Below are 27,857 nucleotides of genomic sequence, written 5' to 3' on the forward strand. Positions count from 1 at the left end.
AGGTGTATTTGATGGGTTATTTGATGTTTTCTTCCTTTGGGAATCACCCTAGTATATGCAGTTTTTACCCTTTGAGCTGGCTTCACATCTGGTATCCTATGGCCTCCCTCATCCCAGATCAAAGATTTAACGTTTCTAAACAGGAAACAAAAGTTTGCCGAATTTCCATGATTACATAACGTTAGGAGAACACTTAAAACTTGCAACAAAATAAATTCAGAATCATGTAAAGATGTACAACTCCCACCATCTGTCAAGGGGCATTCGTTTTCTCTTCCTGCTTCTGACTTGCAAAAAAATAGGAGCTAATTTTGTCCGCCTAACGCAGAATACCAGATGTCCACGCTCTCTCAGATCATTAGCCTCTGAGTCTTTTATCTACACAAACTTGTCATTGAAAAGGTCCTTGGCTTTGAAGTCAGCGGATGGTGGAGGCATCATTTGACAGTCTAAGCCCTAGTCTTTTTTGAAACTGGGTCGGTTTCCTGCGGGGGTCTGAGGAATTTTCCCGGACTGCTGGCCTGTTTCTCACTTTGTCTAGGCGGATTCGGGGGCAGAATTATGCTTCTCCGGGTGTCTGCTTGTACAGGGGTTCACTGGAGCAGTCACCATTGTGCAAACCCTGTCTGTTCAGCGCGACTAATGTAAGCCCAGGGAGATGCACCGACAGGTTATGCCGGCCTTGCTCACTCTCGCAGGAGCCCTCGGTGCCCGCCGGCTCTCCCCAAGCCACTCCCCGCCCCCGCCGCCACGTCTCTCCCTTGCTCCACGTCGCGGCGTGTGAGTCGTCGGCTGTTGCCTTTTCTGTGTCTCTCCCTCCGCCAGCCGGTCCTTTCTGGGACTCCTCCCCGGCCTCCCGCCCTGCTCCGCGCGGGCTACGGCTGATCCGTCAGCTACCGCCCCTCCCTGACGTCCGGAACCAGAGCACCGCCCCACCCCGTCGCGCCCCTCCCCTCTCACTGCCGCTCCCCCACCCCCCGCGCGGGCAGCCTTCCCCTACATCCGGGTATCGACTCCAGCCGCCCAGACTCTGGCACTATGGTCATGGCGGAGGGGACGGCAGTGCTGAGGCGGAACAGGCCGGGCACCAAGGCACAGGTATTCTCTCTGCACCTTCCCTGCCTTGGAACTCTCGGTGGCGAGCCGCGCCGCACCTGGAAGCTGGCCGCCCCCGAGAGAAGGTTGGGCCGGGGCGGTAAGCTGGCGGGCAGGGGCACCCGTACCCGGCCTGCTCTTCCGGAGCCGCAGCCCCGGGGTAGGGCTGAGGCGGCGGCGGCGGCGGCGGCTCGTGAGGCCTGCCGAGCCCCGATTTGAGGGTGGGCATGAGGGGTGGGTGGAAGACGCGGGCGACGACCGCCGAGGCTCGGGGCCGAGAGGTGTCAGCAGTGGCTGCTTGTTCTCGTCTCTCCCCCGAACCGTAGCTGACCGTCCTCGGAGGGCGCGGCCCGCCAGGTGGAGACCCGGGGGATTTCGGGAGGGTTGGGGGCGCCACGGCGGGAGGGGGTGTAAACACCGCCAGCCTCTTCCTGGCTTCCGGTTCCTTCCTGGTTTGTGACGTGCCTGCCCGGCCTCTGCCATCCAGCCCGTCTAGCCGGATCCGGGTGGCGACAATTTACTTTATCCTCCCGCAGTTCGCCGTTGAGCATTTCTCGCTGCAGCTGTTCTCTGCCCCAGCGAGCTTTCGTCCTCGGGCTGCTCTGGTTAGATGTCATTCCTTGTTACAGGAGAATGTCAGGGGATGAACTGGTCATTTTATCCACTGTTAGTCGGGCAGTATTTAGGGGTGAGGTGGTGTTCGTTTAGGTATTGGTTCTGGGGGTTTTCAGAAGACAGTGTGTCTCACATAATAAAGAAAGGCAAACAGGCATTTAGATTGGAAGTGATTAACCTACCAGCTGAAGTTCATTGCTGTTGAGTATATGCTCTGACATCGGAAGAGACGTGTCAGAGTGTAGTTTTAAAGAGAAAGTGGTATAAGTGGGGGGAAGAAGACCCAGGGAAAAACTATGGAGCTCTGACCATATGCCAGAGAATAGATTTTAATATGCTGTACAGAATTTTAGAAAGGGAGTCCTTTCAAAGTACCTTTTAGATCCAGACACCTTCCTAGATCCATGATACAGATAAGGAGACCGAGTCCCAGAGAATTGGCTGCATTTGCTCAAGGTTACATAGTCTCTGGATTCTTAGTTCACTGGTGACCTTTTCTCTTTAACAAGTTCTTTTTAGTACTGAATTTTAGAGTATTGAGCTTAAACATCCCATTAGAGAGTCAAATTTAGCTGTCAGTTGCTTCTGGCCGTTTTATGGACCTATTGCTGGAAATTTATGTGTTATTGTTTGTTTTTACCTTTTCCAGACTTTATCTATAAATGCTCTTTTCTAAGATAACTTTACTTCTTTTTTCTTTGGAAACATCGTTTCTCTTATTATACTCAGAGGTCGACTTTTGTATTCACATTCTGAAAATCGCCATCCATTTTTATTTACTCCTTAATTTTGAAATGTTATAAAATATTTTTTTGAAATATTATAAAATATTTTGTTAATATTGTAACACATCTGTTTTCTGTGTTATAAGTCACATAAAAAAAATCTTTGCTTTTTTCCACATTGTCATGGATCAAGGTTGTTAAATCATCACAGGAAAGGTCAGGATTAAAAAAAAAAAAGACTGCATGAGCAGCATTCTTTCCTATTGTCACACTAATTTCCTTCAGTGAAATAGGTCTATTCTAAATGATTTATTTGGAACTATATTTTCCTACTTTTTTTTTAATTGGTTAGATTGGGATATAGGCATGTAGTTGGTTTTCAGTAAATGTTTGTTCTGTGAAATAGATGAGAATGTTCATTAAGCTGATTTTGGTTCCTTTTGTGTTTATATGACAGTTGTGATGAGAAAAAACATTTGATTACCAGTTAATAGTTTTGTATGTTTTCTGGATATTCCTTTATGTGATTTCTAATATTTTTAAAACAAAATATTTTTAAAACTACCTTAATTTTTTTAAAGGAAAGAATAGTCAAAGCATATTGGTAGAAACAACTTTCAGTATAAATTGCACGGGAACAATTTAAAAACTAGTCTTCAATAATACTTAGGTGATATCTAGGGAAAGACATCTTGGAACAGTTTCCGGAATGTTGTTTTTATTTCTTGACATATTAAAAAGAAATTCATTTTCATTCATACAGGGCAACTATAAAAAAGAATGATATGAAAAGTTTAAGACATTTAAGAAGGTATACCCATCACCTACCCTCATAACTAAGACGTTACTAATATAGATGAATCCCTCTTTATCACATTCTTCTGTCTTCTCCCCATTCCTTCCAACCAGTGATGGTGATTATCATTCCTTTCCTTCATACTTTTCCTATGTATGCATTATATCTATAGGTATGCTTTGGATTTCTTAAACTTCTATTCATGTGGTATCATACACTGAATTCTTCAGTTTGCTCTGGTTTGCTTAAGGTGTTTGGTAACTTACCCATGTTAATTGGAACAGATCATTGGTTCACTACTACTCTTTCCTCCAGTTATACCCCGGGGACATTTACCAGGCAACTACTTTGTGTTAGGCATTGTACTGCTTGCTAAGGACACATAGGTAGACCTTGCCATATGTAGACCTTGCTGAAAAAAATCTGTCAGATGGAAAGACTCTTAATCACTTAGGGGAATATCTGTAGATTGGACTATCTGTAGAGGAATTCAGAACCAGTGCAGGTGATCCACAATAGTATTGATTGCCCTTAAAAGAAGACTGGATGACTACTTTTTGATGGAGCTCATATTTTGATTTAGAAATTTGAAACACCATTTGGAATTGGAATAATTATAATGTTGGTCTACAGTAGTACTTATGGAACAGTACCTAACCCCACCACAGACTGTTTTCTTAAGGTAAAAAACTGATCCAGTGCTTGGAGATTCTTTTTCAGCTTAACTTTTTAAGAAATATTAAACCACCATAAACAAACAAGTGATAGATTTATCTCTTCAAGTAGTACATGAAAAGTTTATGGGAGCCGTATTTGAGGTATTTGTGGTTGAAAAAATGTAACTTGTAGTTCAGTTATATAAAATCTTGGTATTCATTTAAAAACATTGAGTAATTCACTGATAATCCTGTTACAGTATGAGAGCTTTCTCTCTAGTACAACTTCGGATTTTTATTAAGAATTGAAGTTAATCTCAGTACTGTTGCCTTTTTTGACTTTGTATGTGCTTTAACAATGAGTTTTTTTTATAGGATTTCTATAATTGGCCTGATGAATCCTTTGATGAAATGGACAGTACCCTAGCTGTTCAGCAGGTAATAACTGTAGTTTCTTTCGCAACTCCAATAACCTAAGCATTTTACCTCCTTTGGCATAAATATTCCTATATCTTTTAGCACAAGTCAGAATCCATGGAAATAATAGAATGCATGTTTAAAACTTTTATCAATCCTCCATTTTGTTTTAAGATGATATAGTAGACTGTAATGAAACTTAAATACATTTTAGTATCTATTAATAATCTACCAAATTAGGGTATCAAATTTGATTTTAGAGTGAATTCAATTGAAAGTTAATTGAATGCTAAATTAGAATAACATAATGAAGTAGGAAAGAGAACATACCTAGTTGGTGACTGAACACTTGAGAACATGTATCTAAATTTACCAAAAGTTCCCATTAGTTCTTAACTTTTGTGCCGCTCTAATATATGTGAGGGCTAAAATGCCTCCCTTTAGGTTGTTGCCACTATCAAGTAGCTCACTAAGGCATTGAATATCAAGGAGGTGGGTTTCTGTAGCATCTTTGGTTTGAAAAGCCCCTCAAGAGATTCTTACACGTTCTTTTTTTTTAAAGATTTTATTTATTTATTGACAGAGAGAGAAACAGTGAAAGAGAGAACACCAGCAGGGGGAGCGGGAGAGGGAGAAGCAGGCTTCCTGCCGCACAGGCAGCTGGATGTGGGGCTCGATATCATGACCCAAGACAAAGGCTGATACTTAACAACTGAGCCACCCAGGAGCCTCAACTCTTACACATTCTTAATGAGAATCACATTATATACGTATTGGGTTTAAAAAAAAATGTAGCAGTTCTTCCAAAATGAATAAAATCTATAATCTGGGGAAAAAGAATTTCTGTAGCTAATTATTAAAAGTTGCTTTAAGGGGTTAACAAAATGATGACTGAAATTAGGGTGTACTAGTATATTGGACTAGACATTAGTTAACTAGCATATTTAAAGGAAAAATACTCAATAAAGCGAAGCTGGCTTTATCTTGATGGCTAGATAATAAACATAGATAGCTACTTGGATTTATTGTGTTATTTGAAGATCCTAGAAAATGAAATAGGCATACAGTTGAATTCTTTGAGCATAAAAAACAAGTCATAATATTAACAAATACCAAAAACCTTTAGAATGGACTCAGTATAATATTTAGATACTTAGCACAGGAAATGGACAACTATTCATGAATGAATGGCTATTTGGACACTGCCTTTTAAGAATGTATTATGCAGGGGCACCTGAGTGGCTCAGTCATTAAGCATCTGACTTTGGCTTGGGTCATGATCCCAGGGTCCTGGGATCGAGCCCCACATTGGGCTCCCTGCTCCGCAGGAAAACCCGCTTCTCCCTCTCCCTCTGCTGCTCCTCCTGCTTGTGTTCCCTCTCTCACTGTGTCTGTCAAATAAATAAAATTAAAAAAAAAAAAAAGGATATTGTTCAATCAGCAGATGTTTATTGGGCAATGAGGTAGGCCTTATGGAGGATACAGAAATATAAACTTAGAGCTCAATGTCTGGAAATTGGGAAAAATGTATAAATGTTTCTACCTTTAAAAGTAGAGGTTGTGGGGTGCCTGGATGACTCAGTTGGTTAAGCGTCTACCTTCAGCTCAGTCGTCATACTCCCTGCTGAGCAGGGGAGTCTGCTGATCCCTCTCGCTGCTCGTGTGCTCTCTCTCTCTCTCTCAAATAAATAAATAAATATATATATATATATTTTAAAGTAGGGGTTGTGTGCTTCTACTTTATTTATTTGTTCGAACAATTTTTTGTGTGGAATCTTTAGGGTTTTTTACATACCGAGAGCATGTCATCTGTAAACAGGCAATCTTCTTTCTAATCCTGATGCTTTTTATTTCTATTTCTCACCTAATTGCCTGGCTAGAACTTCCAATACTGCTTTTTTTTTTTTTTAAATAGTTGTTTCTTTTTTAAAGATTTTATTTATTTATTTGACAGACAAAGATCACAAGTAGGCAGAGAGGCAGGCAGAGAGAGAGGGGGAAGCAGGCTCCCTGCTGAGCAGAGAGCCTGATGCGGGCTTGACCCCAGGACCCTGGGATCATGACCTGAGCCTAAGGCAGAGGCTTTAACCACTGAGCCACCCAGGTGCCCCTCCAATACTGCTTTTAATAGAAGTGGCAAGAGCCGCATCTTTGTCTTGTTCTTGATCTTAGAGGAAACCTTTCAGTCTTGCACATTGAGTATAAGGAGCACTGTGGGTTTTTCATATATAACCTTTATTATGTTGGATTATTATGTTACTGGTTTCCTTCTAATTCCAGTTTATTGACTGTTTTTATCCTAAAAAGGTGCTGAATTTTGTCAAATGCACCAATTGAGGTAACATATGGGGTTTTTTCACCCTTTGTTTTTTAATGTGGTGTATTGATCAGTTTTTGCCTGTTGAACCATCCTTGCATTCTAGGAATAAATCCCATTGATCGTGATGTATAATCTTTTAATTTGCAATTGAATTCAGCTTGTTAGAATTTTTGTATCCATATTTATTAGGGGTATTGGTTTCTAGTTTTCCTTCAGTGTCTTTGTTTGACTTTGGTATCATGCAGTGCTGGCATCATAGAATGAGTTAGGAAGTATGCCCTCCTCTTTGGTTTTTTGGAAGAGTTTGAGGAGGATTGATGTTCTTCAGATGTTTGGTAAAATTCACCAGTGAAGCCACTGGGTTCAGGGCTTGGCTTGGCTTGGCTTTCTTTCTTTCTTTGTTTCTTTTTTTTTTTTTTAAAGATTTTATTTATTTGACAGAGATCACAAGTCGGCAGAGAGGGAGGCAGAGAGAGAGAGGGAAGCAGGCTCCCTGCTGAGCAGAGAGCCTGATATGGGACTCGATCCCAGGACCCTGAGATCATGACCTGAGCCGAAGGCAGAGGCTTAACCCACTGAGCCACGCAGGTTTCCCAGGGCTGTTCTTCAGTTGCACAACAGCAGGGGGAGAAGCAGTCCCTTCAGAGTGGGGAGTCTGATGTGGAACTTGCTCCCAAGATGCTGAAATCATGAGCTGAGTCAGATGTTTAACTGACTGAGCCACCCAGGAACCCTAAGACAGAATCTCTGTCTGTCCAATAAATAAAATCTTAAAAAAAAATTTTTTTTTAGAATTTTTATTTCAAGTAATCTCTACACCCATTGTGGGGCTCAGACTCACAACTACGAGATTAAGAGTCATACACTCCACCGACTGAGCCAACCACGTGCTCTGATTTTTTTTTTCTTCTTAGTTTTGAACCACTTTTCATTCCTTGCAGCTTCCTTTTTTTTTTTTTTAAAAGATTTATTTATTTGACAGAGAGATTACAAGTAGGCAGAGAGGCAGGCAGAGAGAGAGAGAGAGGAGGAAGCAGGCTCCCCGCTAAGCAGAGAGCCCGATGCGGGGCTCGATCCCAGGACCCTGGGAGACGCTTCACTGAGTGAGCCATCCAGGTGTCCCTATTTTTATTATTTTTAAAGATTTTATTTATTCAACAGAGAGAGCACATACGCACAAGGGGGTTGGGGGCAGAAGGAGAGGGAGAAGCAGGCTCCCTGCTTAGCAAGGAGCCTGATGTGAGGCTCCATTCCAGGACCCTGGGATCATGACCTCAGCTGAAAGCAGATATTTAACAGACTGAGCCACCCTGGCACCTCAGGTATCTCTTTATATGATATTTTTGATAATTGCTCTGGAGATTACTAAATACTTTTCAGTCTACTTAGAATCAGTATTTTACCACTTTAATTAAAATGTAAAAATTATCTTCCTGTAGATCCCATTATACCTTTATGCTTTTGTTGTCTGTATTACATCTACCTACATTGAAAACCTCATCAGACAATGTTAAATTTTTTGCTTTCACCTGCCAAACATATTTTAAAGAACTCGGGGGGAGAATGGTTTATTGTATTTATACCCAGATATTTATAATTTCGATTGCTCGTGATATTCTAAATTTTTCTGTTGGTGTTATTTATTTATTTATTTATTTATTTATTTCCTCTGTCTAAAGAACTTCCTTTAGCAATTCTTTCAGAGTGATCTGCTGGCTTGGATTTATCCTTAGTTTTTTTTCTTCTGGTAATGTCCTTATCTTCATTCCTGAAGGGTGTATTTGTTAGATACAGAATTCTGGGCTGACGATTTTTTTTTTTTTTAAGATTTTTATTTATTTGAGAGAGAAAGTGAGTGAGCAAGGGATGGGGGAGGCGCAGAGGGAGAGAGACAAGCAGAGTCCCCCTTGAGCAGGGAGCTCGATGATGACAATGCAGGGCTTAATCCCAGAATCCCTGAGATCATGACTTGAGCCAAAGGCAGAATCTCAACTGATTGAGCCACAATGGTGCCCTGACTCTTTTTTCAGCGCTCTCAACATGTGCCATTCCCTACTGTCTGTGGTTTCTGATGAGAAAGCTACAGTTTTTAAACATTTTGTAGGTCCTGTATCTTTTTTCAGTGGCTTATCTTTAGTTTTTGGCACTTTTGATTATGTGTCTTGGCATGGGTTTCTTTGGGTTTTCTTGTTTGGTGTTCACTCTGCTTTTCTCTATTGTAAATATATGTAGGATAAAATTTACCACTTTGCCATTTTTAAATGTTTTTTTTTTTTAAGTTTTTTATTTAATTTTTTAAGTAAACTCTACCTCCAATATGAGACTCAAACTCATGGCCCTGTGATCAAGTATTGCATGTTCTATGGACTGTGCCAGCTAGGGCCCCTTAAGTGTACAGTTCTGTGGCATTAAGTACATTCACATTATTGTGTGATCATTACCAACTCTATCTGAAGGGTTTTTTTTTTTTTTGGCTCTTTTGCCTTTTTTTTTTTTTTTTTTTTTTTTTTGGTGGTCAGCAAAGCAGTTTATTGAGTGATAGTAAAAAGTTCCCAAAGAGGAAGGGACCCGAAAGGATTGCCCTTTCATCTTTTTTTAAAAGAACTTTTCAGCTTTTAACAGCTGAAACTCTGTGCCCATTAATCAGTAACAACTTCCCACAACTCCCTTCCCCCAGCACATCATCTTCTTGTATTGAGATTTTCATGTGTTCTTTGTATACCGAGTAATTTTGGATTGTATTCTGGACATTTTGAATATTATGTCTGGACTCTGGTTTTATTTATTTATTTATTTAGTATTTTATTTATTTATTTGACAGAGAGAGAGTGAGTGAGAGAGGGAACACAAGCCAGGGGAGAGGGAGAAGCTGGCTTCCTGTCAAGCAAGAAGCCCAATGCAGGGCTTGATCTCAGGACCCTGGGGTTTCGATTCCAGCCAAAGGCACATGCCCAACGACTGAGCCATTCATGTGCCCCTAGACTCTGGTTTTATTTAATCCCATAGAAAATGTTGATATTTTTGTTTTAGCAGGCTAAACAGGTTTTATTTTGATAAATCATCAGTAATAAAAAGATTTTAGATTCCCTAACGATTGACAGCTTATAATTTTACTTATAAAAACTTAAAATTATACATAAATGCAGTTACTAAATATGTGGTTAAAAAATTAATATTGATTATGAGCAAACCATATTGCAGAGAATATATTTTTGTGTGCTCACTACCAAACTGTCTTTGGGGCCACTAAAGAATATATATATATATTTTTAAAGATTTTACTTATTTATTTGACAGACAGAGATCACAAGTAGGCAGAGAGGCAGGCAGAGAGAGAGAGGGAAGGAAGCAGGCTCTCGGCTGAGCAGAGAGCCCGATGTGGGGCTCGATCCCAAGATTCTGGGATCATGACCTGAGCTGAAGGCAGAGGCTTTAACCCACTAAGCCACGCAGGTGCTCCCGCCACTAAAGAATATTAAAGAATCAGGGACCACACTCCATTTCTGGTAAATTTTTTCATCCCTAATCTTTCATGGCTTTAACATTTTAGGTAATTACATATCTTTATCCTTGACTTCAAGTAATACAGTTTAGAAAAAGACAATACAAATTTGTTAAAAATCTCCTATGTGCCTGCCAGATGCTAATACTAAAATTTAAAATTCTCTTTTTTATTTGAGGGAGACCCTCGATAATAACTGTTATATATTAAATATAAATAAATGCTTGTGAGAGTTCTGTAGGAGGTGTGATGGGAGCAGGAAGGGTAAGAGTGCATAGACAAATTGCTAATTTAGATTATATAGTGACAAATGGAGGAAATCAGACGGAGTTCTGTGAGTACTAGAATAATCAGGAAAGATTTGAATGTGCTGGGGAAGAGAGAATTTGGAAAGAATAGTGTGGGGGTGCCTGGGTGGCTCAGTCACCCTTCCGCTCAGGTCATGATACCAGAGTCCTGGGATAGAGCCCCATATCCGACTCCCTGCTCAGCGGGGAGTCACCTTCTCTGTCTCCCACTCCCCCTGCTCATGCGCACGCACACACACACACACACACACACACACACACTCTCTCTCTCTCTCTCTCTCTCTCTCTCAAATAAATAAAATCTTTAAAACAAAAAATTGTATGGAGTTTGAGGTGGCCAGTGGAAAAGGTAAAGAATTTGCTGTTTTCTGCTTGAGGAGAAAATCAGTTTCATGCAGAACTTTGGAATTTAGAACTTTGGGTCAGAAAGTTAGGGAGAGTGGTTTAAATAGGCATTAGGGAGTCAGAATTTTTTGAGTAGATTTTTGACATGAGAGTAATCTTCAGGAAATATTGCCTGAAAATAAGCATAAAAGATAGCTTTAACAAGGCCCTGTAGTTACTCAGTTTCTGTAATTAGGAATTTTTAAGCTAATATAGCCTATTCAAATTTCACAGTATTTATATCATAGAATGCATGCAAACATTAAAAAGATCTGAAATTTATGGGACGCCTGGGTGGCTCAGTGGGTTAAAGCCTCTGCCTTCGGCTCAGCTCATGATCTCAGGGTCCTGGGATCGAGCCCTGCATTGGGCTCTCTGCTCAGCGGGGAGCCTGCTTCCTCCTTTCTCTGCCTGCCTCTCTGCCTACTTGTGATCTCTGTCTGTCAAATGAATAAAATCTTTAAAAAAAAAAAAAGATCTGAAATTTAAAGTTTTATTTTACATAAATTAAAAGTGAATGTCCGTGCCTTTTTTTCTTTTAACTTAGTTTTTCTGGACATTTTTTGAAAACAACTTTATAGGATACCACATACCATAGAAATCGCTCATTTAAAATATATATATACATGGTTTTTAGTATATTCACAAGGTTGTACACAATCACAGCAGTCTGAAATTCAGAAGATCTCCATTCCCCACTCGAAATAAATTTCATTTACATTTGCAGTTATCTCTGTTCTCCTTTGTCTCCTCTTCTTTCCCCAGTCCTAAACAACTACTATTTTTTGTCTTCATAGATTTGCCTATTCTAGATAATTGATATTAGTGGAATCCTATATTATATACCATAGTTATATTGTCTACATTTTATGTTCTTAGGAAGATTGTAGTTTACAGTTTTGATCCCATATCCAGTCCTGGTAAGTACCGTATCTGCATTTATATGGTAGATCTTACCCCAAAGAAGTTGAATTGGAGAAAGCATAGGTAAGGATTACCTCCTTTCTTCTGAATTAGTGATTATGATTTTGTACTTGGTTTCTTGTTTTATGTATAACCCAAAAAAGTTGGAACGTAAGAGCAGTCATGTGTTCAAAAATTAAATATATTTAACATAAGATTTATCATGAAGTATAATATCTTAATTAACTATGAGAACTTTTTTTGTTTATAGTATATTCAACAAAACATAAGAGCAGACTGTTCCAATATTGACAAAATACTTGAACCACCTGAAGGCCAAGATGAAGGTGTATGGAAATATGAACATTTAAGGTAAATCTTTATGATGTATCAAAATAGTAGTAGTACTTCCTTTTGTAAAAATAACCTTTAATATTGATGATTATGAATTATAAATAAAATCTTTATGTAATCGCAGACTTTAAAAAGCCAGACTTTAAAGGTTTTGTGTTTTCAGTGTTACAAAGTTTTCATCTTTGTTATTTACTGAATTTTTTCTTCATTTATGGATATGGGCATTATTTTCTATTTACACAGCTTTTTGTTCTTTCATTCTTTCTCTCTCTTTCTCCTCCCGCGGGGGGCAAGGGGCCTGGTTCCCTCTTTCCTTATCTTTTTTTCTTCTTATCTCTACACCTTACCTCTCGAAGTGGGACTTGAACCCACAACTCTAAGATCAAGAGTTGCATGCTCTATGTACTGAGCCAGCCAGGTGCCCCTACACAGTTTTTCTTAACCACAAATTATTCCTTAACCACAAATGCATTATTTTAATTTATCCACTCAAGATAGACTTTTTTTTCTTTTTTCTTTTTAAAGATTTTTTAAAAATTTTATAAAATTTTATAAAAAAAAATTTTATTTATTTGACAGAGAAAGAGAGAGATCACAAGCAGGCAGAGAGGCAGGCAGAGAGGCGAAAGCAGGCTCCCTGCTGAGCAGACACCCCGATGCAGGGCTCGATCCTTGGACCCTGAGATCATGACCTGAGCCAAAGGCAGAGGCTTAACCCACTGAGCCACCAGGCACCCCAAACTTTATTTTTCTATAGAGGATCACAAGAAGGCCCTAGTCTAGGCTTGGTATCTGATGAGTTGCCTACTGTGAACTTCTAGTCTTCCATGTGATAAATAAAGATTAATTGTAATTCTGGGGGCACCTGGGTGGTTCAGTAGATTAAGTGTTCGACTCTTGATTTCAGCTCAAGTCATGATCTCAGTCAGGGTCATGAGATTGAGTCCCCTGTCAGGCTCCGCATTCAGCGGATGGTCTGCTGGAGATTCTCTTTCTATCTCTGTCCCTCCCCCTGGCTTTCAAGCATATGTGTATGCATGGGGTGATGCTCTTCTCTCAAATAAATGAATCTTTAAAAACTTAATTGTAATTCTGAGGTAAGGAGCTTGGGCACTTTTTCATGATGCCCTTTGAATGAGCAAATTGATGACTAATGAATGACTAGTTAACTAGAGTTAACTTTAAAAACAGCTAAATCCTAAAGTTACAAAGTTGTTTCCGGAAGTTACAAACTTGCTACTGTAAATGGGAGCTGAGATGAGTTGATAGGTGAAATATAAAGAATGTAGCATGAAATATATGTTCATCAGGGTTTTTTACATTTTGAGTTGATTTTTACATAATATGTGGAGTAGAAATAGGACTTTCCATAAATACATTAGATCACGTTTCCTGCTAAACATTGCTAAGACATAATGTCTTGTCATAATAGTTCAGCAATATCAGGTTGCTAAGGTTCAGTTTAATGTGAAATCATGAAGGTTCAGTTTAATGTGAAACTGAAACATCGACAACATAATGCCTTCACGTAAATATGCTACAGCTTTGTTCTCTTGCAGTTTAAAGGGATGGTGTAATTATAGTAAATTTACACAAACATTATGAAACATGGTAGTTGTTCATGATTAAAATAAAATAGCAATGTAAATTAATTTAACAGTGTTAAATATATTCACATGATCACCACTGTGATTCAAAATGGCCACTAATGAAGTTACACAGCAATATATGTACATAACATTTGCCACAACAGTTTTTGTAAGTTTGACTTTTTGCAGACCAGGTAATCATGAGACTTCTTTGTATTCCACCACTTTCTTGGACAAATCACTTGACTACTTGATTTAGTTTTGTTTTGTGTAAGAGTTTATTTTTAGGTAATCTCTACACACAACATGGGGCTCAAACCCACAACCCCAAGATTAATGGTTGCATGCTTTACTGACTGAACTGGCCAGTCACTCCGATCCAATTTATTTTTTTATTTTTAATTTTTTTATTAACATATAATGTATTATTAGCCCCATTAACATATAATGTATTATTATTTTATTAACATATAATGTATTATTATGAACATATAATGTATTATTAGCCCCTAATATATTATTAGGGTACAGGTCTGTGAATTGTCGGGCTTATACACTTCACAGTATTCACCATAGCACATACCCTCCAAAGGGTCCATAACCCAACTACCCTCTCCCTACCCCTCTTCCCCCGGCAACCCTCAGTTTGTTTTGTGAGATCAAGAGTCTTATGGTTTGTCTCCCTCCTGATCCCATGATCCCATCTTACTTCATTTTTTCCTTCCCTACCCCAAACCTCCTAGTTGCCTATCAAATTCCGCATATCAGGGAGATCATATGATAATTGTCTTCCTCTGATTGACTTATTTCGCTCAGCATAATACCCTCTAGTTCCATCCACATTGTCGCAAATGGCAAGATTTCATTTCTTTTGATGGCTACATAGTATTCCGTTGTACATATATACCACATCTTCTTTATCCATTCATCTGTTGATGGACATCTAGGTTCTTTCCATACTTTGGCTATTGTGGACATTGCTGCTATAAACATTTGGGTGCACGTGCCCCTTCGGGTCACTACATTTGTATCTTTGGGTAAATACCCAAAACAGAGGGTAGCTCTGTTTTCAACTTTTTGAGGAACCTCCATGCTGTTTTCCAGAGTGACTGTACCAGCTTGCATTCCCACCAACAGTGTACGAGGGTTCCTCTTTCTCCACATCCTCGCCAGCATCTGTTGTTTCCTGACTTGTTAATTTTAGCCATTCTGACTGGTGTGAAGTGGTATCTCATTGTAGTTTTGATTTGTATTTGATTTGTATTTCCCTGATGCTGAGTGATGTGGAGCACTTTTTCATGTGTCTGTTGGCCATCTGGATGTCTGCTTTGGAGAAATGTGTGCTCATGTCCTCTGCCCATTTCTTGATTGGATTATTTGTTCTTTGGATGTTGGGTTTGATAAGTTTTTTATAGATTTTGGATACTAGTCCTTTATCTGATATGTCGTTTGCAAATATCTTCTCCCATTCTGTCAGTTGTCTTTTGGTTTTGTTGACTGTTTCCATTGCTATGAAAAGGTTTTGATCTTGATGAAGTCCCTATAGTTCATTTTTCCTGATCCAGTTTTTAATTTTTTAATTTTTTTAATTTTTTTATTTTTTAAAGATTTTATTTACTTTTTTGACATAGAGAGATCACAAGTAGGCAGAGAGGCAGGCAGAGAGAGAGAGAGAGAGAGAAGCAGGCTCCCTGCCGAGCAGAGAGCCCGATGCGGGACTCGATCCCAGGACCCTGAGATCATGACCTGAGCCGAAGGCAGTGGCTTAACCCACTGAGCCACCCAGGCGCCCCGATCCAGTTTTTTAAAACCACATCTTAATGCATGATAATTGAAAGTATGAACATGTAGATATTTTCCTGCTCTTATAAATCAAGGTAGCACTTCAGTGCATATTCTCTGCCTTACTTTAATCACCTTTGAAAATAACGACCTACTTACCTGTTGGGATTAATGATGAAAATAAATGAGGATTTTTTTCCACTACAAGTATAATTCCAAAGAAGTGAGGGCTGATTTTAGAGTTTATAAATTTATATTGTTTGATTTATTACAGGGCTCCATACCCAAAATGGGGCTTGAAACCCTGAGACTGAGAGTCACATGCTTTACCAAGAGCTACCCCCCAAGGGCTGATTTTAGTATACAAGATCTTAATTTCAGATCTAACAACGACTCTTCCTCCCTATTTAACTTAGACTATAAAATATGTAATATTTTATATTGCATATTTATAAAATCTCCTGTTCTGATGCTGTTTTTTTACTTTTTTTTCCGTTGAATATTATCCAATTTATTTTGGTTTTGTATTTATGTATTATACATCACAAATATCTTTTGTGTCTTTATCATAGTCTGTACATCTTTATAGTTCAGCAAGAAAAGTTTCAGAAGTAACTTTTTGTTTTCTTCACGTGCTTGATGTAATTGATTTGAGGCTTAATACTTGCTCTTTATTGGTTAATATAGTTGATAATTATGGTGTTAACGAGACTTCATTCAAATCTCTCATTAGCCCATATGGAATATTTATGATAGGAAGAGATGCCCCTTCTGAGTGGATACAATCCCATGACAGGATGCGTGGTTTAGAGATGACAGTGTAGGCTGGATTTCACCTCTGGCTTGTGTCTTCAGCTGCACAACTGTATCTGTTAGCCCTATACTGAATAAACTTGAAGCTGTTAAATTTGCACTGTGTGCCACAGATTGTACCCATAACACTGCCAGATTGGCAGCTTAATTTTGCTGTTGGCCCTAAGTGAGCTAAACTAGATGAGAAACTTATTTTTCACCACCTGTCTTTATTACTCAGTGGAAAACAACTTGAAAACCTGAAACATGCAAGCTACAGATAATGGGGGAGTAGAGGGTGATGTGCTGATTCAGAAATAGTGTTGTTTTGTGATTTAAAAAGAGCATTATTGGGGCGCCTGGGTGGCTCAGTGGTTTAAGCCTCTGCCTTCGGCTCAGGTCATGATCTCAGGGTCCTGGGATCGAGTCCCGCATCGGGCTCTCTGCTCAGTGGGGAGCCTGTTTCTCCCTCTCTCTCTGCCTGCTTCTCTGCCCATTTGTGACCTCTCTCTTTGTCAAATAAATAAATGAAATATTTAAAAAAAAAAAAGCATTATTGTGGGGCGCCTGGGTGGCTCAGTGGGTTAGGGCCTCTGCCTTCAGCTCAGGTCATGATCCCAGTGTCCTGGGATTGAGCCCCGCATTACATCGGGCTCTCTGCTCAGCGGGGAGCCTGCTTCCCTTCCTCTCTCTCTGCCTGCCTCTCTGCCTACTTGGGATCCCTGTCTGCCAAATAAATAAATAAAATCTTTAAAAAAAAAAAACATTATTGTTAGGGATCTCAAAGGAAATATAATTCACAGACAAGTGAAAATTTGGCTATTTGCTTTCTTCTGTTGTCATAAACTTTAAATAAATAGTTTTTCATATGTGGGCAGGGTTTGGGGTTTTGTTTTTTGTTTTTGCCCTTTGGGACCATCTTATCTTTTAACCTCTGTAGGTTTAGCTTTGCATTTTTAGGGAATCAGACTGTTATCATTTGTTGGGGAAACATAGTGATTGGTAAGATTTTTAAGAGGTAGTGCCTTCAGTAGTTTCACAGAAATAAGGTAAGTTAGCTTTATAACATAAATGATTATCATATAAAATGTAAAATGATATAAAAATGATATTTCATATAAAAATGATCATCTTGGGGGTACCTGGATGGCTCAGTTGGTTGAGCATTTGCCTTTGGCTCTGGTCATGATCCCTGGGTTCTGGAATCGAGCCCCACATTGTGCTCCCTACTCAGCTGGAAGCCTGCTTCTCCCTTTCCCACTCCCCCTGCTTGTCTTCCCTCTCTTGCTATGTCTCTCTTTGTTAAATAAATAAAATCTTAAAAATGGTCAAAAAAAAAAAGATAATCTTGAAATTTATGAAATTTCCTTCATTCTTTATTCAAAATATTTTTGGGGGCATCTGGGTGTCTCAGTGGGTTAAACCTCTGCCTTCAGCTCAGGTTATGATCTCAGAGTCCTGGGATCGAGCCTCTCATTGGGCTCTCTGCTTAGCGGGGAGCCTGCTTCCCTCTCTCTCTCTCTCTCTGCCTGCCTCTCTGCTTACTTGTTATTTCTCTCTCTGTCAAATAAATAAATAAAATCTTGAAAAAAATATGTATATACATAAATAAAACGCTAGGTTCTGAGCATTGTTCTAGGCGTTATAATTCTTAGTTTGGCAGTTTTAGAAGAGAAGTATATCATGAAAAAATGCTTGCAATCTACTAAGTGACCAAAAGCAAGTTAAAAATTATGTATGATATGATCCCAATATATTTTACTCTGCATAGAAAATCAAATTTAGTTGTAAATAATTTTTGGGAAGAGGTAGTAGAATTATGGAGGATTTTCTTATTATACGTTATATGTTCGTGTTTGACTTTTTATAAGGAGTATGTTGTTTGTAATCAGAACAAAACTTGTAAAATATATAGGCATATAAAAGGTCTAGTCTTTTTTTTTTTAAAGACTTTATTTTATTTATGAGAGAGGGTGAGCACAAGAAATGGGGAGGGGCAAAGGGAGAGAGAGAAGCAGACTCTGTTGAGCAGGGAGCGTGATTCAGGGGATATCCCAGGACCACAGAATCATGACCTGACCTGAAGGCAGACCCTTAACTGACTGAGCCACCCAGGTGCCCCTAGTCCTTTTTCTATATGAATGTTTGTGTATGTACAACATATATATACCAACAGTTTATTGTTTATATACAGTTTGTGTATATGCAACATAATACATACCAACAGTTTACAATTGCTGATTATTTGGAATATTTCAAAAAAATGTTCATAAAATTTTTTTTTATGTGTATTTTCTCTGAACATCTTTGTACATATATCTGCATGGAATTTTGATCATTTTATTAGAATAGATTCTTAGGAGAATGACTTAGAAAAAAATGTACACTTTCTAAGGGTTTTAGTATATATTTACAGTTTACTTCTCAGAAAAAGTATATGAATTTCCAGTGTATAAGTCTGATCAACTCACTGTACTCTGATATTGAATGTTATTAGCATTGTTAGTTTTGGATTTTACTTATTAATCTGTATGTCTTTTTAAGAAATGTGCCATGTAAATTCCAATGGTGGTTGATAATGGTGATGAGACAGGAAGGATGGTACTAATAGGATTCTGTTTTTATAATTAGAAATTCTAAAAATAATGTGGAGAATGGATAAGACTTTTCATTTATGTATTTGCATTTTTAGGCAATTCTGTCTTGAACTAAATGGACTTGCTGTTAAACTTCAGGTAATATTTTCTTTAAGTTAAAGCTATAATTGGAAGTTGTGATTTTTCTGTTTTTGTAACTTAAGGTGTTTACAAGGAGTTACCCATGATTTCTAACTATTCTAGAATTTTACATGGAAATGTAACCCAAATGATAAATTTTATTGTTTATATATTAAGAAATATAACTCTTTTCTAACAGAGTGAATGCCATCCAGATACATGTACTCAGATGACAGCAACTGAACAGTGGATTTTTCTTTGTGCAGCTCATAAAACTCCAAAAGAGGTGAGAAATTATGAAATAGAATGACTGATAAAATCATCATAACCTTAATCTCTCCAAGAGAGTGGTAGATAAATTTTTAGTGTTTAGTTTGTTTTTGCTAGTTGGTTTAGAGTTCTTCATTGCAAATTTATTGCCACGGTGCTATTTTAGGATTTCTTACGATTAGTGTCAATTTTTTGGTAACTGGGCAATATCATGGGTTAGAACTCACTTTATGATTTACTGGCTATCACAGAATAACATCTGTCATATCATGCTGGTATCTAATGTATAATGGATGACATATATGTGTTTAGTTTTGTGGTTCAGTTCTAATTTTTTCTTTTCTTCTAGTCATAATTTCTTTTGATAGGAGTAACTGTTGGTGATTACTAGTTGATGCTTAATCTGTTAATGAAATGTTGCTTTAGGACTCTCTGACTTTATAGGTCAATATTTTTTGCTCTACATTTTACTAATATTTCCTACCCTTTATTTGAAACCCACCATAATGATTTTCCTCTCCATAATTGGTCCTACGTTGAAAAAGTTGTTCTTGTTTTCTCATTTAGTTTTTGTCAAGGTGAGGATATAGGAAGTAGCAATTGTTTATAAAACATTTTTAGTTAGAAATAATTCTTTCATATTATCTAATAGCACATAATTCAGTTTTCCTTAGTTATCTCAATAATTACAGCTGGTTTGTTTATGCATTGCATTTCTCGTGATCTGTATTTCCTTTTAATCTGTAGTACTTTTTACTTGATACTTAAACTTATTGAAAATATTTGGGTTAGCCCAGTTTTGTAGAATTATAGACCTGCAGATGATCATTTTATTGCTAGACTTCTAAGACTTGACAACAGGTGACTTTCTAGTTGCAAAATGAACATTTGGTGTTCTTTGGAGAATGTACATTTTCTAAAATAAGGAGTATCTTGTACCTGTCTAAGCAAATGGTGCTTATTTGGTTGACTGATTTTATTCAGGCTGTTCTGTGTGTGTGTGTGTGTGTGTGTGTTAGTTAATTGAAGCAATATTAAGATTGTATATCATTTTACATCTGGGAAAACCGACATAGCAGTTTATTGATAAGTTACTGAAATTGCTACTTAATAAGTATAGTGAATTATATGATAATTGCAATTAAGAAATTGAATCAAGAAGACTAGTTTAATTTTCGCAAATAGTAAAGATGTGTTATTCTCACTTTAGAAAAGATACCCAGTTTGTGATTGTGAGATTTATATGTACTTTCATTGTCACATCTACTTTTTTCGTGATTAATATTAAATGTCAGATAGGATGATCATCAGCATTGAGTCCTGTGAATGAGTCTTAAAATTGTAACATTGCTTGCTGAAGACAAGTTCCACTGAATTGTTTATATGTCAAGGGAACATCATGGTAGAATGTTCAAGGGGTAGTTTTCTGGAAAGGGATTTAAATGTAAAAATACAAACAAAAGAAAATCTTGAAAGGATACTTTCTGAACTCTTAGAATAATTATGCAGGCAGGAAATAATAGCAACTAGCCAAAAAAGTTGCTCTTTTGGGTTAAAAGAATGGCAGGATTCTGAAGTAGAAGAGTTAGGGTACTCTGCACCAGTGATGATTTACTCAATGTCTTGAGAATTAGAGAGACTCATTGCAGCAAATTGAGTTAATTGTACACAGTGATGAGTGACACTTACTGTAAGTGACAAAGGTTATAACGTGTTGTTATCTGCTAGCCCTTTCAGTCGCATGCAGACTGCAGTAGCATTATACATATATGCTTGGCAAAATAGAATTTATAAAAACTTTGTTATTTGGTAACCTGTATTTTGCCAACTTTTTGCTGTTAAAAATGATACAAAGTAGGATGAGTTAACTGAGAATTAATTGAGGTGGGGGGAGGGCAGGAAGGAAGCAGCTGAAACAAGGTAAAACTTTTCTTCCCACTCCAAAAAATTTTTTTTCAGAAACCAATTAAAGATCTAAAGTTATCCTGATATAACAATAGCCATGAACCACATGTGGTACAGAGCATTTAATGTTGGTAGTCCAATCTAAGATGTGCTCTAAGTGTAAAGTAAAATACGTTTCAAAGAGTTAGTACAAAAAGGCGATGTCACATATCTTATTAAGAGATAACTGGATATCTGCATACAAAAGAATGAAGTTAGACCCCTACCTCACACCTTATACAAAATTTAGCTGAGAATGGATCGAAAGCCAAATAAAACAACCAGAATTATAAAACTCTTAGAAAAAAACACATGTGTAACTCTTCACATAGACTAGGTACTGATTTCTTAGATATGACACCAAAAGTACAAATAAAAGAAGAAAATATAGATCAGATTTTTTTCAAAATAAAAAAAATTTTTTTTGGCCTCAACACTGTCAGGAAAGTGAAAAGACAATCTAAAGAATGGGAAAAACATTTTTTATAAATCGTATCTCTGATAAGGGTCTGGTATTCAGATACATAAAGAACTGTTGCAGTTCAGCAGTCAAAAGACTACCCCATTAAAAAGTGAGCAAAAGATTTGAATAGACATTACTCTAAAGAAGGTAAACAAATGGCTAGAAAACATAGGGAAAGCTGCTCAGCATCATTAATCATCAAAACCACAATGAGAATGCATCAACAGAATGTATAGAATAGAATACTATTCAGCCGTAAAAGAGAGTGAAGTTCTGATACATGCTACGGTGTTGATGAACTTTGAGGACATTGTGTTGAATGAAGTAAACCAGACACAAAAGGACAGATATTGTGTGATTCCACTTACATGATATATCTAGAAAGGATGGTGGGCATGGGATGTTGTTGCTTAATGGTTTATAGAGTTTCTGTTTGGGATGATGAAAAACTTTTGGTCAGAAACACATAGTAGTGATGGTTGCACAATAGTGAATGTAATTAATGCCACTGAGTTGTACATTTAAAGAAGTTGAAATGGTAAAATTCATTTGAAATATATTTTTTTAATTAAAACAATTTTTTGAAAAGATTTTATTTATTTGACGGGCACCTGCGTGGCTCAGTGGATTAAGCCTCTGCCTTCGGCTCAGGTTATGATCTCAGGGTCCTGGGATTGAGCCCCACATCGGGCTCTCTGCTCAGCGGGGGGCCTGCTTGCCCCTCACCCCCGCCTGCCTCTCTGCCTACTTGTGATCTCTGTCTGTGTTTAAATTAAATAAAATCTTAAAAAAAAAAAAGATTTTATTTATGTGAGAGAGAGAGAGAATGAGAGAGAGAGAAAGAGCACGAGAGGAGGAGGGTCAAAGGGAGAAACAGACTCCCTGCAGAGCAGGGAGCCCGATGCAGAACTCAGTCCCAGGACTCCAGGATCATGACCCAAGCCGAAGGCAGTTGCTCAACCAACTGAGCCACCCAGGCGCCCTCATCTGAAATATAGTTTACCACATTTTTTTTAATGGAAAAAGAAAAGATACACTCCACAATGGCACACCTTTCATCTACTATAATGATTAAGATATAAAAGAGAATAACCAGTGTTGGCCAGGATGTTGAGAGAGTAGAACCCTCATATACTGCTGATAGGACTGTGGCCACTTTGGAAAACAGTTTGGAAGTCCTTAAAAAGATAAGCATAGTTACCATATGACATAGCACTTCCACTCTTAGGTATATACCCAAAAGAAATGAGAACATACATCCGTACAAAACTTGTCCACTAGTAGAGTCACATTGTTCATGATCGCCAGACATGGAAACGACCAAGTTTTCAATAACTGAAGATGCGTAAACAGACAAAATGTAATGTATGCACACAGTGGAATATTATTCAGCCATAAAAAGGTTATAAGGGATTACAACATTTTGTATATATTAGAAACATTAAACAAACTCTCAAAAGAAACATTAAACTCTCAAAAGTACTCAGTGCTACACTATGGATGAGCCTTGAAAACATGCTAAGTGACACAAAAGTCCACATATTATTCCTTTTCTGTTTTTTTTTTTTTTTTTTTTGAGACAGAGAGTGAGAGAGCTAATGTGTTGTTTGGGGGGAAGGGTTGGAAGGGGGAGGGACAGGGAGAGGGAGACTCTTAGGGGAACCTCCATGGCCAGCGCAGAGCCCAGCATGGGGCTGGATCTCATGACTCCGAGACCATGACCTGAGCTGGTATCAGGAGTCTGAGGCTTAACTGACTGAGCTACCCAGGCATCCCCATATTATTCCATTTTTAGGAAATACCCAGAATAGACAAATCAATGGAAGACAGAAAGTAGATTAATTGTTGCTTCAAGTTAGGGGGAGGAGAGAATGAGAATTGACTGCTGATTGATACTGGGTTTCTTTTTGGGGTGATGAAAATGCTCAGGAATGTAGTTGGTGATGGTTGCATAAATTTGTGAATATACTGAAAACTTGAGAGTTACATGTTTTAAAAGAGAAATTTTATGGTACATGAATTACATCTTATTTTTTAAATACCCAAAGAAGCCCATTAATTATTATATCAATTATATGTTGACATAATTTTGGCTTCTGTTAAATAAAATATATCATTAATATTAATTTCACCTGTTTACTTTTTTAATATAACTTTATTTGTTGTAACATTGAATTTTACAGTCATTCTGATATTGTAAGAGACCTTTTTCTTCAAACATGCTCAGGTTTTTGGAATAAGACAAGTTATATAATAAACAGACCTCATGTATATCCTTTCTTTTATAGTGTCCTGCAATAGACTATACTAGACATACACTTGATGGTGCTGCATGTCTTCTGAATAGCAATAAATATTTTCCTAGCAGGTAAATAAAACTTTTAAACTTAGTGTTAAACTTTTTGGATTTAATTTAGAAGATTGGTATTTTTATTAAAACAAACTAGTTTGCTGTTACTGCATTGTATTCTTTAAAACTTTTTTTGTACTAGTGTACAAAAAAAGCTTTTTTTTTTTAATGCTATTGTATGTCTAACTAGTTCAGAATTACCCAAATTTTGAAATTTAGGGTTGTGGTTAAACTAAAAGCTGCAGGACTTGGCTCCCAAAGCTCACAGGTCAGTTTAGTCAAGGGTAGTCGCTGCTGCTGTGTGTCCTCCGAGGCTCTCCCTCTCATGCTTTAGAGTTGGGCTACTCACACACTGACTTACTTGAATCTCTGTGCTAGAGCTAGCCTCCTCTTACATGGTATGCCTAGAGAGCAGAATTTCCTAAGTTGGACTGCTTGTTTCTGAAGGATTTCTTATCTTGCCTGTAGGTTTTTAAGATCTGGGACGAAGCTTCTGTGTATTATATTATTGGAGAGGTTTGTTGCCTGGCTTTTATTCAATTAAGGTGTCTGTTACCAGGTGGATAGATTTGGAGGTTCTTTCCCTTAAATATAGAGCTCATATAAAATATGTTTAAAAATACTATTTTTTGCTTCAGTATCCTGTGTACATTTAAAAAAAATTTTTTTTTGAAGATTTTATTTATTTATTTGACAGGTCATAAGTAGGCAGAGAGGCAGGCGGTGGGGCGGGGGTGGGGGGGGGGAAGCAGGCTCCCTGCTGAGCAGAAAGCCTGATGTGGGCCTCATCCCAGGACCCTGAGATCATGACCTGAGCCGAAGGCAGAGGCTTAACCCATTGAGCCACCCAGGCGCCCCATTTTAAAAATTTTTATATTTTTGAGTAATCTCTATACCTGATATGGGGCTTAAACTCAGCCCTGAGATCAAGAGTCGCCTACTCCGCTGACTGAACCGGGTCCCCCTAAAAGTTTTTTTTACTTTTCTTTTTTTAAGGTTTTATTTATTTGATAGATAGCGAGAGCAGGAACACAAGCAGGGGAAGTGGGAGAGGGAGAAGAGGGAGCAGGGAGCCCCACGAACAGGGAGCCCCACGAGCAGGGAACCCGATGCAGGGCTCGATCCCAGGACCCTGGGATCATGACCTGAGCCAAAGGCAGATGCCTAACGAGCGAGTCCCCCAGGTGCCCCTTTACATTTTTTTAATACCAAAATTTGTAGGCATTTTTTATTAAAAAGTCAAGTTGTATAGAATAAAACATTTCCTTTTAGTGGTTTTAATCATCTTTAGTGGACAAAGTGTTAAGTTTTAGTAAATCTTGATTTGTCAGGGATTTAATTGCATTGAACTTCCAAGTTTCAAAAGCTACATTACTGAATTTGTTGGGCGCTGTGGTTAGGTAGATACAGCACTGGCCTAGGAGTAAAGAACAGGGGTCCTAGTCCTAGTCTTGTCACCTAGCACGGTGATCTTGCACCGGTCACTTTTTTCCTCTAGGTCTAAGTTTCCACACTTGTGAATTGGGAAGATTAGACTATTTGTAAGATCTGTCCAGCTCCATGACTCTGATTTCTTTCCTGTTTCTAGGGTTAGCATAAAGGAATCATCTGTAGCAAAACTAGGATCAGTATGCCGTAGGATTTACAGAATATTTTCACATGCTTATTTTCACCATCGGCAGATATTTGATGAATATGAAGTAAGTATATTTCACTAATTATCCTGATGCATTTTTAGCAGAATGATAATGGTATATGTTGATGTCATGTCTAGTTTTTTTGGTTCTAAATATACTTTTTTTCCTTTCTCTCTACAGAACGAAACATTTTTGTGTCACCGGTTTACTAAATTTGTGATGAAATATAATTTGATGTCCAAGGATAACCTGATTGTACCAATTTTAGAAGAGGAAGTTCAGAATTCAGTTTCTGGGGAAAGTGAAGCATGAAGGGAATCATATAGAAAAAAATGTACTGATCACATAATTAACAATAATTATGTACTGTATATATATCATTTTAGACACATCAATCATGTATCCATATTATAGCTTCTTTGTTTAGTATAGGTTTTTGTATGCTGAGTGTTGCCTTTTAAAATGGGAAATACTTTTTAAGTTATTCATGAGCTGTATATTCACCAGTGTGGCACTCATGGTTTTTAAATAAGATTAGTATTATCTGTTTATAATGCCTGTTAATAAAAGAATTTACAGTTTGGTAAAATTGCTGCTAAACAATCATTGGATCACAATCCTCATCAAATAAACCCATCTATTAAAAGATGAGTGAGCTTGAGGTTTCGCACAAGCCATTTACTAAAGAAATAGTCAAGTTTTCCTTTGGTTTTACTCCTAGTTTAGATATTCTAGAAAACTCTGTAGTGCATAGTTCAGTCTTAACTGTTAACTTTTCAGAAATGAGATGAAAATGTTTTAAAATTGTTTATAGTTTTTGATACACATATGATTATGTGTATCATCCAAATATAAATGCAAATGAAGTATTAGTAATACTTAAATAATCTTACTGTGCTACTAAAGTATATTCTAGACCAGCATACTTGGAAAGGATTTACGTTTTTGCAACAGTGGACTGTTAAATACAAGATGATGATAATGATAAGGCATGTAAATGACGTTCCCAGTGGAAACCTGCTCTGTCCTTCCGTTCTCATTTCTTTTAACTCCCTATCCAAATTACGGTAGCTGAGAAGCTTTTCACCAGACTGTGAGTTAGTGTGGCTTATACCTATTTATATTTGTATTAATTGCTTACAGATTATACCTCATATTAGCAATTACATTACACTACAGGAAAAATGTATTGGCATAGGCTCTTGCTTATCTTTGTTTTGCAAAATTCTTCTAATTACTTGGAAAGCAGTCTTTAAAATAGTTTGATTCTTCCTGTTGGTAATATTAATCCTTTCGTCTAAGCACCTAAGTAACATTTAAATAGAATTGAAAAATATTGTAGTATTTATTTTACATCCCTTCCCCACAAAGTTTATGTTTGAATTATATGCACTTGTGAGTATTTTTTGGCAATAATTCACAGCTTCCGAGGTGTTGATGGTCATAAATTTTTTGAACTTTGTTATGATTCATGTCGTAAAGATTCAACTGCAGATTTTACAACCTTTTAATCTACTGAACGCAATTTTCAACAACTGGAGGTCTTATTGTTAAACTGGTTGTAATGAGGCACTAAGGGTAAAAAAAATATTATACATGTAGTTAAGAAAATATTTAAATCCATCTCTTGAACGGAGTTAACAAATGGGAACTTCTTTTTCCTTTAAAAAGGTTATTTTGAAGTGAAGATGAAAATGTATTCATCTGGATTTTTTTTTCAAGTTTGAGGAAATAATTTATACCATATTATACAACAAGGATTTATAGCAGAAATGTGGGAAGTCGTAGTGTACTGAGAGTGTGTGTATATATATTTATGCCATTCTAAGCCTTCCAGCGTATTTGGCCTTGAACAGTGCTATCCCAGCAGCCAGTCATTACTTTACTGTAACCCACAAGTATCTTTCTAAGTTTTATGTTCATAGTGAAAGGAATGTTGACTTTGAAATTATGCATTTATATTAATGTCACTATAAACCAATGGGAATAGAAATTTTTACACAAACTTGGTAAATATTGGGAGACTAAATTACTAAGTTAATAAATTATATATAGCAATGTAGCTGTTCTCTATAGATGGAGTTTCATAATGGATTTCTGTTGTTATTTTCTTAGTGAACATTTGAACTAAGGCAGTGGATGGGATTGGTGATCTGGCTAAGTATTTTGAAATACATTCTGAATAATATGACTTGGTGTTAATGGGGGAAATAAAATATGATGTTTTTTTCTTACTCA

General features: G+C 37.5%; 1 protein-coding gene across 1 annotated transcript; it reads left to right on the forward strand.

Moving 5' to 3' along the window:
- The first annotated feature begins 971 nt into the window (after positions 1-971).
- Positions 972-27,857, forward strand: MOB4 (MOB family member 4, phocein). The gene is made up of 8 exons (XM_046018188.1): positions 972-1,098; positions 4,263-4,325; positions 11,993-12,093; positions 18,931-18,973; positions 19,155-19,241; positions 23,921-24,000; positions 25,571-25,682; positions 25,800-27,857. Exons 1-8 carry the CDS (start codon positions 1,039-1,041, stop codon positions 25,929-25,931), a joined length of 678 nt encoding a protein of 225 aa, XP_045874144.1. The 5' UTR covers positions 972-1,038; the 3' UTR covers positions 25,932-27,857.

This window comes from Meles meles, chromosome 9 (genome assembly GCF_922984935.1).
Source record: "Meles meles chromosome 9, mMelMel3.1 paternal haplotype, whole genome shotgun sequence".
In the NCBI taxonomy this organism is placed as follows: domain Eukaryota; kingdom Metazoa; phylum Chordata; class Mammalia; order Carnivora; family Mustelidae; genus Meles; species Meles meles.

What these genes read in the sequence shown, in the direction of transcription:
- MOB4 (XM_046018188.1), top strand. Translation starts at nt 1,039, where the DNA reads ATGGTCATGGCGGAGGGGACGGCAGTGCTGAGGCGGAACAGGCCGGGC. An exon ending in GGCCGGGCACCAAGGCACAG is followed by an intron (nt 1,099 to 4,262) that starts GTATTCTCTCTG and finishes TTTTTTTTATAG; the next exon opens with GATTTCTATAATTGGCCTGA. An exon ending in AGATATTTGATGAATATGAA is followed by an intron (nt 25,683 to 25,799) that starts GTAAGTATATTT and finishes TTCTCTCTACAG; the next exon opens with AACGAAACATTTTTGTGTCA.